This window comes from Capsicum annuum, chromosome 3 (genome assembly GCF_002878395.1).
Source record: "Capsicum annuum cultivar UCD-10X-F1 chromosome 3, UCD10Xv1.1, whole genome shotgun sequence".
NCBI classification, from domain to species: Eukaryota; Viridiplantae; Streptophyta; class Magnoliopsida; order Solanales; family Solanaceae; genus Capsicum; species Capsicum annuum.
Genome location: NC_061113.1, coordinates 236,827,566 through 236,849,411, shown reverse-complemented (window position 1 = coordinate 236,849,411; position 21,846 = coordinate 236,827,566). Strand labels below are relative to the sequence as shown.

General features: G+C 30.6%; 2 protein-coding genes across 2 annotated transcripts; both read left to right on the top strand.

Annotated features, from left to right (window-relative positions):
• The first annotated feature begins 2,787 nt into the window (after positions 1-2,787).
• Positions 2,788-4,825, top strand: LOC107856011 (bidirectional sugar transporter SWEET12). Its single transcript, XM_016701011.2, has 6 exons — positions 2,788-2,922; positions 3,356-3,392; positions 3,469-3,679; positions 3,781-3,942; positions 4,088-4,207; positions 4,366-4,825. Exons 1-6 carry the CDS (start codon positions 2,877-2,879, stop codon positions 4,582-4,584), a joined length of 795 nt encoding a protein of 264 aa, XP_016556497.1. The 5' UTR covers positions 2,788-2,876; the 3' UTR covers positions 4,585-4,825.
• Positions 4,826-18,412: 13,587 nt separating this feature from the next.
• On the top strand, positions 18,413-19,273 carry LOC124896845. Its single transcript, XM_047408694.1, has 2 exons — positions 18,413-18,778; positions 18,839-19,273. Exons 1-2 carry the CDS (start codon positions 18,413-18,415, stop codon positions 19,271-19,273), a joined length of 801 nt encoding a protein of 266 aa, XP_047264650.1.
• The last annotated feature ends 2,573 nt before the right edge of the window (positions 19,274-21,846 follow it).

Genomic DNA, 21,846 nt, shown 5'->3' with positions numbered 1-21,846 from the left:
TAAATATCTATTTTTAAATGCTAAGAAAGTATGTTATATTTGCGTCTTGAGTCAATCAATAAAATTATATACAAAATTTTTTTTATTAGAAAGTGTTAATTAACTTTAAAATAAATAATTTTGCTAGAAAACTCTAACTTTGACTTATATACAATTAAAAAAAAAACATATAATTGAAAGGAGTTATGTCCCAATTTTGAACTACTACTTTGAATGAAAAAACATGTTTGCAAGTAACAAAGCATCATCAATTAGAGAAAGATAGTTGTTTAAATTGATTAAAAAAATTAAAATTACCTCTAAAAATACTGTCTGATCATATTTTGTATATGAGATAACCATTAGAGTCTGTAAAAAAAAAAACACAACAAATAAAGTCTATTAACAAACATAATGATGATATGCTAGATCTCATGATTTATTCATAATTAAAGTAGTTGTGTATAATAAAAAATTTAAAAGAGAATTCATATAACGAAGAAGGCTAGAAAACTCTAGAGATGAATGCAAGAAGAAAACTTTAATTAATCATCAATAATTAAAAATCAAAATAAAATAAGAAAAAATGTAGAAGTAGGAGAATCACACGTATTTTTCTAAGTAAAATTTGATTAAAATACTACTTAAATAAAATTATTGATAATCCTTTTCTATATAAGGTAAAATTTTATATGACTTAGAAATTTTTATATAAGGTAAAATTCTAATTACTTTATAAGTGTTAAATACTATAATTTCTTACCTTAATCAAATAATTTTTTTCCTTTCCATGCATAGTTTTTTTTTTAAGAAAATATATATTTTGATTAGTAAGATTTTTTCCATAAAAGTTGTCATACGTATTTCTTTTTTCAATAAGTATAAATTTGGCTCTTATTTTTTCCCCCCTTTACGTTTTTCTCCTAAAAATTTGCATAGGACTCCCACTAAAACATTTCACCCCTTACATTTAATTTCTATTAGGTGTGAATTTTTTTTTTTTTTTGTTTGTTTCTGTATCCTAATTATTTAAATAATAATTAATTAATAATTATTTTTTAAAAAATAGTAAATGACGATTTTGTCTATTATGGAGTATTTAATTGAAGGACAAAAAGTTCAAATCACTTTTCTAAAGGTCTTCACATTTTTAATATATTATATATAATCTAAAAAGAATTTGAAGGGCAATTGTGTCTTATTCTAATTTTATCCCAAGGATAACTTAATATGGGATAATTATCCCACCATATCTATGGATAACTTATCGCGGACTAATTATTAGTTATGGGATAAGTTATCCCAAATATTGACAACCAAACAAGTGAAACAAATTTTTATCCCGAGATTATTTACATCAAAACCGCAAACCAAACGGCACCTTATTGTCTTAAACACTATAACATTTATGTAGTTATAAGATTTTTTTAAACATATCATATTATTAAGAATAAAATGTAAAGTTTAAAATTAAATTACTCTTAAAAAATAAAGTATAACCTTTTTTTTCCGAACGAAATAATAAAAAATACTGTCACATCAAATGAATTATGAAGGGAGTAAATATATCAAATTGATTTTAATATGAACTCATCGATGTTTGAAGGAAAAAAGTTGATTAAAATCAAGTTGATGATAAGGTGCAAAACATGGAAATGCATACACTAATATGCTGAATAATTGTCAAGATGACTAATCTCTTGATGAAATGGATTAGGCAAGTCTTCACACTTTTTTGTGAAACCCAATCCTTAGATTGAAAAGCATATTAGCATCAGCCACTTATGCTTATTAGTATGTCATTAACATTTTAAAGTTGTGGTTAATTTCATTTTACTATACATATATGTATAGATACAAATATATGCATGACACAATCCACCAAGACGAGATAAGTCCACTAAAGCAAAATTCATTAGCCACTCTACCAAAAATGGTGGATGTTTTTTTCATTACAAGTATTGAGCCAGAAGGCATCGATCTATTGTTGATGCCAAATGGTGTTTGTATAACATTATTCTATATTTGATGAGGTAAAAATATCATGAAAATATATTTGAGTTATACTAATACATGAGATAAATAAATGTCAAGAAGAATAATCCCAAGATTGTCATATTGTCTCAACTAAATTAATAGGATAGTCTTGTCCAATCCATAAATTGAAAAGCATATTAAGCATCAGCCACTTATATATATATACTAAACATATATCATTAACTTTTTAAATTTGTCTTAACAAGAAGTTGAATTTATTTCGTTTCATTATATATCTACAGATACATATATGACACAAATCGAGATAATGCCTACTAAAACAAAGTATATCTGGTGACATTCATTCATCAGCCACTCTATCAAAATTGATATTTTCAATATCACAAATATTAGAGCAACTAGCCAGAAGGAATCTATTATTGGTGCCAAATGGAAAACATTAATAGGTGCCTCCGTCATTTATTGATTTTTGTTTGCTGATTAGGATTACATTTGTACAAGGAATAATGAAAAAAAAAACATATTAAATTCTTTTCAAAATTGTAGTGCTGGAGTTGGAAGCTTTAGTGCTTCATGGATAGGACTATGAGATAACAAAACAGTAAAATGGGACCCTGTTATTTTGAGCAAAATGGAACCCGAAAAGGTTTATGGATCAAAAGGTACTTTGTTTTGTATAGAAATTGAATTAAACCACATAGAGCACTAAAAATTAATAAATAAATAAATGTAGAGAGGACATATTATCCAATAATATTATTTACTTGCAGCCTTGCTATATAAATATGTGAACTGAGCACTCTTCATTTCATTGTCAATCAATTACTTGCAATTCTTTGTGAGTGAGAGATTAACAAAAGGAGGAATTTCCCCTTTTTAGGAAGTAAAAAAGCATAGAAATGGCGGGTATTTCTGGTCACTGGGCATTTGTTTTTGGCGTCCTTGGTAAATATTTATTTTCTACTTACGTTGGTATTTAAAACTCAATTATAGATGACTTTAAATTATATATATCGTATTAATATACATATATGCATGTATAACACAAGTCTTTACGGAATGTGATTAGTAATTGCATCAAATTGTTCTTTCTCATTGTTCAGTATAGTTAGAAAATAAATAATATTAGTCAACAGTAGGCCAATAACAGTAATATTACTTATGACTTAGACTTGTAGACAAAAGCATAAATTCTCTAAGTGGAAGTATCAATCATTTCATCGTACCAACATATCCTCAATCATAAAAGTACATAATATAATCATTGTTAATGAGATCTTTATTGGTACTTATTTTATGATCTCTTCCAATAATTCATTATTTTAATTATCAATAATTAGTTTCCTTGTTGACCCCTTGAGTTTTAATTATCTTGCAGGAAATATTATCTCGTTTATTGTTTTCCTCTCTCCACTGTAAGTCAACTAGCATGTTAATTATCTCAATGTGTTTTTTCTATAATCAATACGTCACATACTTATTTACGTGCAGGCCTACATTTTATAAAATTTACAAGAAGAAATCAACTGAAGGATATCAATCAATTCCCTACGTGATTGCATTATTTAGTTGCATGCTTTGGATATACTATGCATTTTTGAAGACCAACACAACACTTCTCATAACTATCAACTCCTTTGGTATGTTCATTGAGACTATCTATGTTGCTGTCTACCTTTACTATGCACCAAAAACAGCCAGGGTAAGTTTTTCAGTAATATTTTTTTTGTCTTTCTTTTATTATTTCCATCTTACTAATATGAAGGATGAAAAGTATAATTTGAAACACTTTCATAAATACAGGCCCATACTGTGAAATTGCTGCTTCTAACTGTGGTTGGTGGATTTGGTGCAATAATTTTGGTTACTCAATTTCTATTCAAAGGAGTTGTTCGTGGACAAATAGTTGGATGGATTTGCCTTATTTTCTCCTTATGTGTATTTGTTGCACCCTTAGCCATTGTGGTAAGCGCTTGAAAATAAATTCTCAAATTTAACCCGTTATATTAATATCATAGTAGTGGCCTTATTACGCATAACTATCTTTTAGGCGATTGACACATAAAAGTTAAAGTATCCACGTTCATTTTGCTTGATCGTTTTAATGCAGAGACAAGTCATCAAGACAAAGAGTGTGGAATACATGCCAATTCTCCTATCAATTTTTCTAACAATAAGTGCTGTGATGTGGTTCTTCTATGGTCTTCTACTAAAAGACATTAACATTGCTGTAAGTTCTACGTTTTACATTCTAGATATATCATATCATTTTTTATTTTTTTTTGATAGCAGTGATATATATCCAGACCAGTTTGCTCGTCGTACCACTTCATCACTTGCATTTTATAAATGTTGATACGTAATTTTGTTCTAATGTTTAACGTATAGGCTCCAAACATATTGGGATTCATCTTCGGTATACTCCAAATGGTTCTCTATGCAATTTACCGCAAAAAAGAGAAGCCCATCGTTAAGGCAACAATATTAGACGATAACAAGAAGATTCCAGAATTAACCGAAGAGCAAATAGTAGACATAGTGAAGCTTGGTAAATTGGTTTGTTCATGCAAAATTCAAATGGCCAATCTACAAACTTTGGAGGCCTAAGTTTACACCTTGTGTATTATTAATCCTTTAAAGTCTATTCCTGATAGATAGACTCGAGGAGCCACGACATATTTGCTTTCTTGAAAATTACCCATGTATTAATTAAGCCCCATAAAATGAAGGCTAATTGTGGTTTCCAATCATATAGGATCGAATTTGATGGGAATCAAGTTTGTTGTGTTGTAATTAAGTTTCAATTATGTTTCATTTCTCAATTAATTCAACCTCCCTTAATATTGGTACAACGTGTTCAACTGATCTTATGCTTTCTTTAATTTCCTTTTACTATAATGTTACAATATTGAAATGGGTAATCATAGTGTGAATTTTGTACACCAATTTGGGCCGGATAAGAATTTGGTACATACCTTCTAAACCCAATTAACATTAGCTCCAACCATAAAAGGAGTAAATTTCCTGAATGGTCACCCATGTTTGGACAAAAATATCATCCAACTTTTTTTATTTTCCTTAAAATATACTTAACATCTCAAAATCTTTCTCTCTCCTATTTGGAATGTCATGTTATTAAATTTTTTTTTTTTTTATAAATGTATAACTTATCAAACTTATTTAACCAAAGGTTTATCTTAATTCTTTTTAAAAAAAATTTACACATGACATATTAATCATTGAAGATTAATTTAATTACACAAAAAACTTGGGTTATTTTATTTTATATGTACTTTTCAAAATTTATTTTATTTACTTATTTATTTCACCACGTAATAATAGTTTTAAAATACAGGTACTTATACAAATTAGTACAATAATTTCTTTTGTCGTTTATTTTATATACTAAAAATTCTTAAAATGTAAAAAAAATAAAACGATGAATTTTATATTTTAGACATTAAGTTTGTTATTTATATGAGAATAAAAGAATCACATTTTCTGAAGGAAAGAAAAATTATGTAGCCTTTTAACGAATAAATTTTTTAAGAAATATTAACAAAATGATACCTTCTTCAGTACTATTACAAATGAATTTTTAAAATATTACTCAATTAATTATTCTTTGCTTTTGATGGATTTAGAATGAAGTTCGAGTATAAATTAGCATTTAATTGTATAATAAAATAAAATATAAATATAAATATAATTATCACAAAAAAAAGTAAAGAAAATAAATTAAAAATAATAATTTTTTAAAAAATTTTTATGTCTTATCTTACAGATTTACTTGATTTATTTATGGGCAACTACTTGTAAAAAATTTACAAAAAAAAATCATCTTTTCACTATATATTCATCAAAAATTATCTTGCATAAATTTTTTTAAGTAATCTATGTTCAAATTAAAATTTTCAAGTAATAATACATATTAAAATTTTCTTATTGAATTTTGTTTGGCAACAAAAAATATCGTAGGTTTGCCATCAATGTTTTTAAAGAACAACTTATATTCTTTTATTCTCTATTGCTCTATATTTGAAGGTAATATAATATCTTTGGATTATATTAATCCAAAAATTCTTTTGTATAATTCAAAAATGTTAATTTTATTATTTTATTCTCATATAAATAATAAATTTAATGTCTAAAATATAAACCTGTCATTTTTATTTCTTTTACATTTTAAGAATCTTTAATATATAAAATAAATAACAAAAAAAATTTAAATGAGTACCAATTTTTATAAGTATTTGAGTTTTAAATATTATTAAGTGGTGAAATAAATAAGTAAATGAAAGAAACTTTGAAAAGTACATATCAAATAAAATAATTCAAGCTTTTGTGTAATTAAATTAATCTTCAATGATTAATATATCATGTATAATCTTTTTTAAAAAAAGAAATAGGATAAAAACTTTAGTTAAATAAGTTTGATAAGTTAAATAGATCTATTTATATATAAAAAAAAAAGAAATTTTAATGACATGACATTTCAAGTAGGAGAGTGTCACACCCCTATTTTTACCCCATCCGACCCCGCTAGGGAGTTGGTTTTAGAGAAAAATGAGTTTTTCTAAATAAAGTGACGTTTTGAAAAGAGATTATTTATTTTACAGAGTCACCACTTGGAATTGAGTTTGGGTGTTCCAAGTCACTTTATTGAATCCCTGTTCAAAAGAAAATGACTCTTTATTTTTGGTCTGCATACTAAAAATTCGGATAAGGAATTCTATTGACCGAGGGGAAGGTGTGAGGCACCCCTCGAGTCCCGTGGTTCTAGTACGGTCGCTTCAATGACTTATGTCTAGCTTAAAATAATCTTTTGGATATAGTGGATTTGTTAGCCTAAAAGTTACTTATATCTCGCTTTAATTTATTTTGAATTATTTGATTATATTAATGTGTGGCTTATCGGTAGCAGTACTTTTCGATCATGCCACGAGTTTGGATATATTTCTCGCGCCTTTAAGGCCTTTATGGATCGTCCCATTTTTTCAAGTCTAGATAAACACCTAACAGGTTTAGAATCTATCCAACTCAGTTCAAACGGCTTCAAATGATATATTAAATTATAACGAATTGTCGGTAGCAGGGCTTTCCAACTTCATCATTAACTTTCACTTATATATTAAACTTAATTATTTAGAGTATAAGAACTTAGCTAATTCTCTTGAAAATATTTTTTAATAATAGGTTTGAAAGTAATGCTCATGTCCCATTTACTCAGTTTTCATACTATAAAATTAATAAACTAACTCACGTCTTAAATCTCTTATTCAAACCGTATCAAAGCATGCTTAACAATGATTATTTTTAACACTAAATCAAAGAAATAATAAGAGAGCACGTATAAACTTGATCTATCGGGTTAATTAAAATTTACTAGTAGTTATTAATTTAAAAAAAGCCCGACATAAATAAAATAATAAGCAAAGAGCATGTAAGCCTTAAAAAAAAGGTACAATACTGTAGTATCATTTCTAAAGTTTTAAAATTTCACATTTTTTCGTAATTCATAAATTAGAAACGTAACCTTTATTTAGTATACACTTACATACATTGTCAGCTACGTTCTCCCCATTTTGTTACCACTGCTTTCTCCTCCGTTCTTATTACTTTTTTTTTTTTCTATTTTGGTGCTCATTACTTTTCCTCTTCTTGTTTCTAATGCATGCATGATTCAAGCTTTATCATAAATACTTCCTAATTATACATAGATTTAACATAACCTAATCAACATTATTTTAAGTCAACAAAAAAGTTATAAACAAAGACGTAAAACACGAACTACTTAAAAGTAACAAATTACATACGCTAGGCAATATAAAAAAAAAAAACTTGCAATAATTTCATTAATGCTTCGATTCACAATAAAACTTATAAAATAAATAGCTCAGGATCAAAATAAAAATCTGTGTGATGAACTAATGAAAGTATGAATAGGAATACCAGCGCCGTAAACTCGAACCAAAGACCAAGATCAAACTCCAACCCTCGAACTTTAGGAAAGAAACACTCTATTTTTTTTCTTAGTGTTCTTCTTGTTTTTCGTTTGTTTTCTTTTTCTGTTTCTTGCCCCCCTTTTTTTTTCTTGTTTTCTCTAAAATTTCTTTCTTTGTTTTTTTTTTCTTTCTCTGTAATCGCTCTTCCCCTAATCCTCTCCCTTTTCTGTGTTGTGTGTGTTATATGTATAGTGTATGTGGGTGTGTGTCGTGTGTTTGTATGGAGGAAGTGGGGAGAGGTTGAGTGGAAGTGGGAAGGTGGGAAGAGGTTAGGGTAGATTAGGATAAGTTTTTTCCTTTTTTTTTTTATTAATATTTTAAATAAAATAAAAATAATAAAATCTATTTAAAACTTAACAAAATACAAAATAAGTTAAATAACTAGTCTTAGAAATATGATTAAGTAATATTAATACCACTAAATTCTTTATTAAAAATTAAAAGAAGAAGACAAATATAATTTAATTTTTTTAAAATAAATAAATAAATAAATAATAAAAAATAAAAGCTTATTTAAAATGTGATTCTATTTTTTTTTATTTTCAAAACTATTAAACCAAACCTTGTAAAATAGGATGAACTTAAAATATCAAATTTAGACCTCAGAAAAATAAAAATTGAATACTAAAATGATATAAAAACATTAGATTTGGTAAAGAAAATTAGGTGTTTACAGAATGCCCTCTTTGCTTGGAAATATGGAGAATTTTCAAGTAATGAAGTAAACATGACTAATTTTTGGTCCAACCATTTATTCAAAAATAATACATAAATAGAGGTATGACCGAGCCCTGGCTTTGGGCGTCCTACATATCTCGGGTTAAAAGAGAATCAGGTCACATGTAGTTCAAATGGGTGTAGGACTGAAGAAATGAGTTAGAGAGTTGAGGTCCAGTCGAGTTTCTAGTTCGTGGTTCCTTTTATTACATCAAAAAAGAAAAAGTGAAACTATAAATGAAAAATACAAGCTCCTATCTATTCTATTTGTCTTGATTCTCTTGCTTTAAATCTTCATCTTGGATCTTCAGTTATCGCCTCACCTTCTTCTGGTGGTTACCTTGATCTCAAGATTTGATGTTGAAGTTAGGATTTGAGACTTGAACTTGCAACCTAGATTGAGTCCATGACACTTTTCCAAAGCACAATTCATAGAATAACTTTGGATGCTTGTTCTCCTGATCAGAAGTTAAAAGATGTCTCTTGAGATGTTGGGTCGCTACGGATGCAAAACTGACTCTAACTATCTTCAAACTGATCATTCATCTATATTCTGACTGAAGACGGGATTTCATTCTTGGATATACACGTGCTTTGCAGAAAAACCTACAAGTCATCAAAGAAAACAAAACAAAACAAACAAAATTTTCTGCACTAGTATTGTACTAGGAAAATTTTGTGATTTATTAGAAGATTATAAATAAATAAATGAAAATGATGGAAATCTAGGCTAGGTACGCAATAAAATAAGAACCATATTCTCAATAATGCAACCAAAGGAAGTTATACCTTATGAATGCATGAAAAAGATTTAGGATATTTGCTTCTTAAAATGCAACTAGGGATTGTCATATCCTATGAAGACATAAAGAAGAAAAATAGGAAGGTTTATTTCCTAAAATATCAACTAGGGGATGACGCCCTATAAAGACGAAATAAAATGTCAACTAGAGGATGGCGCCCTATGCAGACGAATAAGAAAAATTAAGAAATGGAGTTTCCTAAGATGTCAACAAGGGTATGGCGCCCTATAAAGACGAATAAGATGTCAACTAGGGGATGACGCCCTATGAAGACGAAATAAGATGTCAACTAGGGGATGGCGCCCTATGAAGATGAATAAGATGTCAACTAGGGGATGATGCCCTATGAAGACGAATAAGATGTTAACTAGGGGATGACGCCCTATGAAAACGAATAAGATGTCAACTAGGGGATGACGCCCTATGAAGACGAGATAAGATGTCAACTAGGGGATGACACCCTATGAAGATGAGATAAGATGTCCACTAAGGGATGACACCCTATGAAGATGAATAAGATGTCAACTAGGGGATGACACCCTATGAAGATGAGATAAGATGTCAACTAGGGGATGACGCCCTATGAAGATGAATAAAATGTCAACTATGAGATGACGCCCCCTGAATACGAATAAGATGTCAACTAGGGGATGGAGCCCTATAAAGACGAAATAAAATGTCAATTAGGGGATGACGCCCTATGAAGACGAAATAAAATGTCAACTAGGGGATGACACCCTATGAAGACGAATAAGAAAAATTAGGAAATGGTGTTTCCTAAGATGTCAACTAGGGGATGACGCCCTATAAAGACGAAATAAGTTGTCAAGTAGGGATGACGCCCTATGAAGGCGAATAAAAAAAATGAGGAAATGGTGTTTCCTAAGATGTCAATAACAGGATGGCGCACTATGAAGATGAGATAAGATGTCAACTAGGGGATGATGCCCTATGAAGACGAATAAAATGTCAACTAGGGGATGGCGCCCTATGAAGGCGAAATAGATGTCTACTAGGGGTTGACACCCTATGAAGACGAATAAGATGTCAACTAGGGTATGACGCCCTATGAAAACGAATAAGATGTCAACTAGGGGATGGCGCCCTATGAAGACGAAGAGAATATCAACTAGGGGATGATGCCCTATGAAGACGAATAAGATGTCAACTAGGGAATGACGCCCTATGAAGATGAGATAAGATATCAACTAGGCGATGACGCCCTATGAAGACGAGATAAGATGTCAACTAGGGGATGACACCCTATGAAGATGAGATAAGATGTCAATTAGGAGATGGTGCCCTATGAAGATGAAATAAGATGTCAACTAGGGGATGACGCCCTATGAAAATGAATAAGATGTCAACTAGGGGATGACGCTTTATGAAGACGAATAAGATGTTAACTAGGGGATGGCATCCTATGAAGACGAGATAAGATGTCGACTAGGGGATGACGCCCTATGAAGACGAGATAAAATGTCAACTAGGGGATGACGCCCTATGAAGACGAATAAGATGTCAACTAGGGGATGACGCCCTATAAAGACGAGATAAGATGTCAACTAGTGGATGGCTCCCTATGAAGACGAATAAGATGTCAACTAGGGGATGATGCCCTATGAAGATGAATAAGATGTTAATTAGGGGATGACGCTCTATGAAGAAGAATAAGTCAACTAGGGGATGACGTCCTATGAAGATGAATAAAATGTCAATTAGGAGATGGCACTCAATGAAGACAAAAAGATGTCAACTAGGGGATGGTACCCTATAAGGACGAAGAAGATGTCAACTAGGGGATGGTACCCTATGAAGACAAAAAGATGTCAACTAGGAGATGGTACCCTATGAGGACAAAGAGAATTAGGGAGTTTTGTTCCCTAAAGAGTACTTAGGAGATGTTTTACCTGTTGAGGGAAGTGAGATTTTTTTAATTTTTAATTTTTTTATAAAAAAAATATGCTCCAGTTTTGGATGCGAGGAACTTTGAAATTCTTTTTGATTTTTTTAATAGAAAAATAAAAATAAAAAATTATGTCCCAGTATTATATCTTTTAGGGATGTAAAAAAAATTATTCAGCGAGATCGAACCCTATTGTAGGAATGCCTACGTATCTTGCGTAGCAAGAATCAGGTCTAATGTAGTGCACAAGAACATAATATTTTTTATTTCATTTTTTTTGAAAGTATGTGCTTTGTAAAAATCTGGAGAATGAAAGAATGAAATTAATTAATTTCTTGACTTCAATTGGTACCAACAATTAGCATTATGGTCAAATTTTCTCTAATTACTTTCGAGCAAAAATCAAGATCAACTTAGAAGTGATCCCTATAGTTTCAAATGGTACCTCGAATATACTTAATCTTCGACAAGGTCTGCTTATCTGGCCTCAATCAAGGGTTTAAAATTCTTCTTATCCTCATGTTTCAAGTGCGCTTGCCACAACTAAAGTCCTAATACACTCATAATAAAAAGAGCTCATATTTGAGGACATTCAAGAATCACTCACACTCAGAAAGATATTCAACGCATGCAATGAGATACAATAAGCTTGACAATCATGTAAGTATCCACTAATGTGAGAACAATCAGAATGAAATCAAGTAAGACTTGTTATTGGCTTGTAGTGTTAGCTTAGGAATGGGTAGGATATTCATTTGGGATGTAAGTGACTAATTCCTCAATGAGCACTGCACTGTTTCCATACTTTTTGTTACGGTTTGACGCTCGATCTTCCTTGTTGTGCTTCTTTGCCCCTTGTTGTTTATTTGCTTTGACTTTGTTTGAATCTTGTGCTGGAGCTTTTCCCCTTTTATTTTCGATAAAAGTATTTTTTTTTATTATTATTTTTTTTTATGAAGATTCTCCATCTTTGTTGGAGTTTTTTTTAACGGGGGTTTTGCTTCTTCTTCTTTGAAGTTGTCTTTTATTTTTGTTCTCCTGGGGCTATACGTTCTTTACCTTTGGCGTCTTTGATCTTGAATCTTCATTTGCAACTTGTACTTATTTAGTGCGCTCAATGAAGTAGGCCAAAAGAGGAATAGTGCATATAAGCACTCAAAAGGTATAGACTCAGATGTGGTTATCCATAGAAAAGGTTTTAGGCTCAAAGGGAGAAGTGCTAGGTATTAATGTCATTTGGTGGGTTGTGGAAAGCACAATCGAATCAAAGAAGGCCTACGATCCTTTCCCAAACCAAGTGTATCTCAAAATTTTACCTCAACAAACATTTAAGTCAAGTTCTAGATCAACAGAGTGATGCCTTTGAATTTTCGATCTAAAGCTCACCACTCAATGCACATGAAACAGTGAGGTAAAAGTTATTTTAAACTTGACTTAGAACAAGAAAACTTTGCAAGTGAACTTTAGTATAATTAAAGGCATCAAAAGAATCTGTAGTTCACAATCAAGTTGGTCCACTCTATCGTATCTCATAATACACTTAATTTTTTTTTTTTCAATTCATATTTTTAAGTATGTTGGTACCAATTATTAGGTCAAGATTTTTTTTTTTTTAGATGAGACTGAACTCAAAAGAAGAGTTGCTTACGTATCTTGTTGAAACAAGAATTAGGTCAAACGTAGTTCCGAAAGCTTAAAAAATGAAGTAAGATTTTTTTTATTTTTTTTTTTGAATTTTGAATTAGGAAAAACTTTTTTTTTTCTTTTCTATTTTTGTTTTTGAAATCTTAATGAACACCTTTTTTTTTTTTTTTTACTTTATATAAGTATTTTTTTTAGAAGAAGACTAATGTCCTTTATTTTTTTTCAAATTTAATAAGGATCACCGAACCTAAGAAAGGTTGCCTACGGATCTCACTGAGATGAGAATCAAGTGTGTGTAGTTCGTGAAGCAGGAGACATGAAGAAATCTGCTTTTTATTTGAAAAGAAAATGATTTTATTGAATTTATTAATAATTATTTTTTAAAAATTTTTGAAAACAAATTGATTGATTTTTTTTTATAAGGATCAAAACTATTTTTTTTTTCTTAAGAAAATACAACCTTCATTTTTTAGGATCACCGAACCCGTGGAGGGCTGCCTACGTATCTCATGGAGATTAGAATCAGGTGTGCGTAGTTCGTCCAGATTGCGGCAAACTCAATAATTTATAAAATTATTTTTTTGTCTTTTATTGTCAATGCAAATCTCGCACCTCATTTGAGTTTCGGAAAAGGATAGGTTTTGGAGAGCAATTTGCAGCCTCTCTTACGCTAATGGATTCCAAAGCCAAACAACATTCAAAACAACCTAATTGTTAATGCAACTAGTGACACAAAAAATGAATAGTCTTAAAATAGGGTACTTTTAGACATTCAATACTTTGTCGAGCCTCTACTAAGTTAAAAATGCACATAATGCAAATAAAGTGGAGCCTAATAGGGATAATCATGTCTAAGTTTCAGTTCTGCAAGGCTTAACCTGGCGGAGTTAGGTATCTAGACTGACTGTAAAATAAGAGTACAACTCGAGTCGGGCAGGGATAGCTTTACCGGTAGCAGTGCTTTTCGGCCTCACCGTTAGTCCTTCCTATCCTAAATCATGTGTGACTATAGAATCCTTCCCAGGAGCGTTGCCGCATCTCTGGAATCTTAAGGCTCGGGAGCATCTCCGAATATATAGTATCTCAGAAGACTCGATGGGTGCACGAGAGAAGACAATTTATATTGCAATTCAAATAATATCAAAGCAGTCAAACATGTAGGCAAATAACACATTTAGGCCAACAATATACAATATCAAAATTAAATAAAGCCAAATAAGTCAATATAAAAACTCGAATTCTGATTATTCCCTAGCAGAGTCGCCATCTGTCACACCATTATTTTTACCGCATCCGACCCCGCTAGGGAGTTGGTTTTAGAGAAAAATGAATTTTTTCAAATAAAGTGACATTTTGAAAAGGGATTATTTATTTTACAGAGTCGCCACTTGAAATTGAGTTTGGGTGTTCCAAGTCACCTTATTGAATCTCTGTTAAAAAAGAAATGACTCTTTATTTTTGGTCTGCAAATTAGAAATTCGGATAAGGAATTCTATTGACCGAGGGGAAGGTGTGAGACACCCCTCGAGTCCCACGGTTCTAGTACGGCCGCTTTAATGACTTATGTCTGGCTTAAAATAATCTTTTGGATATAATGGATTTGTTAGCCTAAAAGTTACTTATATGTCGCTTTAATTTATTTTGAATTATTTGATTATATTAATGTGTGGCATGATCGAAAATTACAGCTATCGATAATAGAAAGAGTTGGGTGATATTTTTGTCCTAAATGAAACAAAAATGATATTTATAGGCAATTTCCCAAACATGGATGACTATTTGGGGAATTTACTCACCATAAAGATGTCAACTTATTAAATTGGGATTCTTACGTAAATATAACTACCCCAAAAATAGTGTAAACTCACGTATATAGTATGTATAACTATGTACCACATATATATATACATATATATATATATATATATATTCATGTACATTGTTTATACGAGTTTAAATTTTGTGCATGTCAGTGTGAAACATATTTGTTATCATCAAGTAAAATTGATTTTCTATTACAGATTACCTATTTTTTATAAGTTTTTTCCTTTTCCAATTTTTAAGTTACTTTTATATTTCGACAATTGAAATGAACTCCCGAACTCATCTACTTCCTTGAAATCCTCCATCTAAACATATTTCTCCATGTATTCGTCTCTCCTTAATGTGATAGAAAAGCACACATAATTTACTATAAGATTAGATGCAAATTTTTATGTGATGTTTACAACTTTGAATGTCTACTTTTTTTTTTTTTTCTAAAAACAAACGAAAAAACTGAAATTCGTTTGTAGAGCTTTTACAAATTTTGAGTTTTGATGTAAGTTCCCCCCCACCCCCCCCGCCCCCAACCCCCCAAGATCTACAATTTGACGCATGAACTAACTACTCAATTTTAATAGTATTTTGAGACGTGAAGAATTTGAACCGTGAAAAAATTACTTCTTGCAAGTCTAATATCATGTGAAGTGTGAAAAATTATTTTATTAATTGTAATGATTCTGTTATGAGAAAAAAATGGAAAAATTAGATTTTGATTTACATTATGAAAGGAAGCAATAACTAATTTGTTAAGGTTCAATTAGGATTCTATTTTCAATATTTTTTTCTAAATTTTAATTATATAAATTTGGTGTAAACTCGTTACTTTGACTAATGGTATAAAATGTTTTGTACACGGACAGTGCACAAAACTTAAACTCCATTTCTTCACTGCAGTCGTTTTCCTCAACAAGTTGATTTTTTCTTCCATCCCAACCAACTCAAATCTCCTCTAAACAATCCCAAATTTTAGATTTGAGTCTCTCAATATTTCAAGCCTTTTAATATATATTATTTGCTCGAAACAATTTATGTGTGATGTAGGTCGAATTTAAAATTCGATAAATCTCTTCCCTCAATTTGTTAGCCTCCACGGTTAAATCTAAAAATATTTGTACATTGCCTGGAAGGAAGGTGAGCAACATGGACACATTGTCAAAATGGGGAAAGAATGGTTGAATGTACTTCATGAGCCAAAAAAAAAAAAATGGATCGAACGTTCATTTTGTGTAATAAATATTACTAATTGAATTATATTTTGCACAAGGATTTTGACTCAATGGATTTTTTTTCTATTTTTTCCTATTAAATTTGGACATAAATCAGGAGCCAACTAGTGATGAATTAAGGGGCTGTTTGATAGTTGACAAGAATTATGCAAGTATTAGTTATGTTAATATTAGTTATTTCACCTTCCACTTCATGTAAGATAATACACAAAATTATTTATGCAAATTTCTAAATTGTAAACCAAAAACCATATTAGTTTTAGAGATGAACAATTTATTTTCTAACTAGTTACTAGACATGGTATAGTAACTTACACATAAATCAATTAATGAATAATTTGCTTCTGGACTAGCTACCAAGAAACCCCCAAGTGCACATACATTTTCCACGTTAGAAAGCTAGAAATGTCGAAACAATGTTTTTTTCTTTTATTTATGAGGAAATTTCACAAAATGATTATAGTTTGATTGCTAGTTATACTCACAAATGACAAGTTGAACCAACTGTATTGTCTCTGTCTCTAATTAGGCCCATTCTTCACTATTATGTTGATGGCTCTGATTTATTTGGGAAGTCTGTTGAAAAACTATCTTGTCCCCTTAATAATAATAATTTCTTTTTTAAATAAATATGAGAGCTAGATATTAGGGGAAAATTTGAGTTGTACCCCTTTAAATACAGAGGTGGAGTTAGAATTTTCACAAAGAAGGTTCAATATTTCGGAATTTGGGATAGGGTTTGGTACAAGATATTAATACCCTTTGGTATTCGGTATTTATCGAATATATATATATATATATATATATATATATATATATATATATTAGCTTAATATACGTGCTTTACACGTGTATCTTATATTAATTAATAAATAGTAAAATTATATATATGAAGAAGAAAATTATTAAAAAAATAGAAATTGAGTAATTGACTCAAATATGTTAATTAGTGTTTGTAGAACTAAAAATATGAGGAGATATTTCTAACAAGAAGTCGAAAAAGAGTTTCTTACAATTTCAAGTAAAAAAAAAAAAGGAAATCTATCTCCTAAACTAAAATTTTGTGACTAAAAATAAATACTCCTTAATCTAAAGGAAGTTGAAAGTGCTCGAAATTTTGACCTAAAATATCCAGGTCTCTATGTGTAATCTCATGCAATCGAGATCAATGTCCTATTTAGTGTCTTTTTTGCTTACTAAAATAGTAAAATTATTTAAAATTTTCATTAGATCTCAAAAGTAAATCTATAAACCAACATTTGATAAAGTTTACCTTATTAAACAAACCAATAATTATACACATATACATACATACATACATGTGTGTGTATAAATATATATTAAGAAATTAATTTTTAGTCTATCTCATTAATATTATTATTTAAAATGACCTAATATATATTGTGCTAATCGTAAAATTAAAATCGTTGGTATTAACTTTGATGCCCCTTGTACATATATCGTGTATGTGAACTAAGATTAATGTTATACAAATTCTTAATGAGCTAACATAAGATAATATTAGGATGGACAAAAGAATTCACTACAAAAGTAATTTTGATAAATTGTTACATTCATGTATTTTAAAAAAATCAGCTTTCTTTGTGGCTAATTCACTTAGTTAGAAATTAAATATAATTGCAATAATACTGCATATACTACGTGGTAAAATAATCGGATATATATATATATATATATATATATATATATATATATATATATATATATATATATGAAAAATAAACTTATAAAAATCGTGAATGAGAAGAAAATTTACCGTTGTTGGTCACAAACAAATATAAGTTATCACCAAAATAAATTAATTTCGTTCGTCTTTCTTCACTCCAATTTTTTCCGGTCACCAACGCAACAATTCAATTACAATCTCTTCATCTTTTAATCTCATTCCATCAACAACACAAGCCAATCTTGCTCCGTTATTCATGCTTATAAAATATTAGTAGAACATGAAGCTAAAATAATAGAGCTAAAAATTGAACCTAACGAGATAATTTTGTCGAAGGCACTTAATATTGACATGTCTCTACCGTACGACTGCAACCTCACCGGATAAACCAATTAAAATTATTACTGTATGATACATATAACATAAACATGTCTATTTTTCGTTGTTGGTCACAAACAAATATAAGTTATTACGAAAGAAAATTAATTTCGTTCATTCTTCTTCACTCCAATTTTCCTTAACCACTCTATATGCATACATGGTAATATATCAAATAAATAGTCAGCTTTGTGGGTACACCTCTTGAAATGAACCAAGCTACAAGAAGTAAAACTAGACCAAGTATGGTTAAGGTTGGAGTAGAAATCGACTTGCTCAAACCTCAACCAGAAGCTGTTTATGTTGGCTTAATTCATGAGAATTTCACGCAGACAGGATTTATGCAGAAACTTGAGTATAAGGGGATCCCTAAGTATTGCAAACATTGTAGAAAACTTGGTCATGCCATAGCTAATTGTAGAGTATTGGAAAGGAAAAGGGCGGTAGAGCAACAGAAACTCGAAGAACAAAATAGAGAAAAAGACAATGTTGAGCATCCTAATGCTGAAAGGCAGAATGAACAAGGTAGAACACCAGAAATGGACAGCGTGGATAACGATGATGAGAAAAATTTGAAAAAATCTGAGGGAAAAAAAGATGATAGCAATAAAGTGAAACAACTCCCTAAAAAGAAATTCAAAGTCTCCTTTAAGCCCAATATTGTTTAGCAGATTGGTAAAAGGGCCATGAAAAATCACATGAAAGCTGTCTCCAATGTGAAAGCTCTAGAGGAAACAATCAAGCCTCCCATAAATCCAAATGACAATAGAGAAGACGATCTAAATCGCGACAACAAGGAAGAAGTAGGACAAAGTGAATCACCAGTACAACAAGGAGAAATAGAGAAGGACAGAGGAAGACAAAATGATAGCCCATACGACTTGAGCAGTTTCGATAAAGAAAAGGGGCATCTCTCAAAGAAGACTGAAGAAAGCTCTAATCAGAATTTACAAAAACGAACACCAGTGGACACAATCCATAAACTATCAGAGGAAGTTTCATTTATCATTAAAAATATATCGGGATTAAACTTGGTTATTGATGTTAATCAAGGCATTCAAAAACCAGCCACCATAAAAAAAAAAGAGAATGAAATTGATCCTTAATTTCAAATGATCTCTCCTAACAAAGTAGTGGTGACGTTATCAGACAAACCAGTGCATCAACAACAAAATACTGATGATACTGCTAAATTTTCATCTCTGAAGAAAAGAGAAAGTGACTAAAATAAAATGTACGGAAAAAGAAAAGAAGAAAGCTCCTACGCCCACAAAGCAAAGAAAATAAAAAACAATATCATCAAATCTCCATGATAAAATCTATTTTTTGGAATTTTAGAGGAGTTAGAACCAAAAAAGCCAATCAAAGACTTAGAAACCTCATCAGTATTCATAAAGTTGATTTTGTAGCTTTACTTGAACCTTTCTTGGGTTTGAACAAGGTTGACAAGTACATGAAGTATTTTGGTTACCAACATAGCCTTACAAATCTGAATAGACAGATTAGGTTATTCTGGAATGGAAACTACAACACCTCCACTATTGATAATACAGAGCAATAGATCACTATAAAGATGCATAATCCCGTATTGGAAAAGATATCTACATTACTACTGTTTATGCTAAATGTACTTCTGACAAAAGAAAAATCCTATGGGATGACTTGGAAAGAGTGCATCGACTTATTCAAGGGCCATGGTGTGTTAGTGGAGATTTCAATGTCATTCTTGATCTAGAGGAGAAGATAGGTGGCAGACCTCACAGAATGTCTAAGAGCCTTGACTTTAGTAGATGTATGGATGCTTGTGAAGTTACGGATTTGGGTTTTATAGGTCCAAAATTTACTTGGTGCAATAACAGAATTCTAAAAAAGAGAATTTGGAAGAGGATAGATAGAGTGTTCATTAACGAAGAATGGGCCGACTCATACTAGAATAATGTTGTCAGACATCTTCCAAGAGATGGATCAGATCACAAGCCTCTTTTAGTTGAATGCTTTGACAACCAACATAGTAGAATCAAATACTTTAGGTTTTTAGATTTTTGGGCTGATCAACCTACCTTTTTGCAGCTGGTAAAAGAGACCTGGAGTACTAATATATTTGGTAATGCTAAATGGAGACTCCAATAGAAGCTTAAACTTCTTAGTAAGAATCTTAGCACTTGGTCAAGAGAGGTTGTTGGTAATGTATTTGATCAAGTGAATAAGTGGGAGGTCAAGATGAAGGAACTAGAAGAAGAGGACCTCAACAATCCCAGTGATAAAAGCAGGGAAGATCTGAATAGGGGACAAGCAGAATACTTTAAATGAATATACCATCAAGATAGTATTCTGAAAAAAGAAGCTCAACTTAGATGGTGGGAAGAAGGATACTCAAACACCAAATTCTTTCATAGTATCATCAGAGGACGAAGAAGAAGGACACAAATATACAGAATCAAGAATCACCGAAATAGATGAATTCAAGAAGACGACAAGATAGCCAAGGCTGCAGTTCATCTCTTTGAATTTTTTTTAATTTTTCACATACTTTTAATGATTCTAACATTGTGAATTATATTGATCCTTGCATTACTGATGAGGAAAATAACGTTCTTATTGCAATTCCGGAGTTGGACAAGATCAAGGAAGCAGTCTTCAAAATGAGTGCAACAAGTGTTGCAGGCCTTGATGGTTATTCAGGTATCTTTTTTCATAAATGTTGGGATATCATTCAGTATGATATTATGGAATATGTTCAGGAATTTTTTCGAGGAAAGAACCTGTCCAAGTTTTATACTCATACTTGCTTAATATTGATTCCTAAAATTGATTCACCATATAATTTTTCTGAATTTAGATCAATCAGTCTAAGCAATTTCTCTTGTAAAATAATTTGTAAAATTCTTTCTAGTAGACTTAATACCCTACTAGGAAAACTTATTTCTCAAAATCAAAGTGGCTTTATTACAGGAAGGTTAATCAATGAAAATATTTTATTAGCTCAAGAAATTACCCATGGTATTAAACAATATAACAGAGGGGGCAATGTCATTATGAAATTGGACATGACCAAGGCATATGGAAGAATGTCCTTGTACTTCTTAATGAGTGTCATGAAATAATTTAATTTTTCTGGTATCTGGCTTGACATGATATGGAGAATCATTTCCAATGTTTGGTATTTCATCCTTATTAACGGTGACAGAGTGGGTTTCTTCAGTTCTTCTCATGGTGTTAAACAAGGAGACTCTCTTTCCCCTTCTCTTTTTATAATTGGTTTTGAATTGTTGTCTAGAATGGTAAATAGATTGAATTCTCATGATTATTTTACTCATTTTAGTATGAACACTAATGGCCTCATCATTAATCATCTTGCTTATGCTGATGACATAGTAATTTTTAGCGGGGATAATAATAGGACTATCAAACTCATCAAGCATCAAATTAGAAGATATGAGAATGCCTCTGATCAACTAGTTAATGATGCTAAGAATTTATTTATTACTGCTCCTAATACGGCTCCACATAGAATTAATAGGCTTAGAAGAGTGACTGAATACATGGATAAATCTTTCCCCTTCTACTATTTGGGTTGTCCAATCTACCATGGTAGAAAGAATCTTAGCTATTTTGATAACATGATTGCTAAAATTGTTAAAAAGATAAATGGATGGCAAAATAACTTGTTATCTCATGG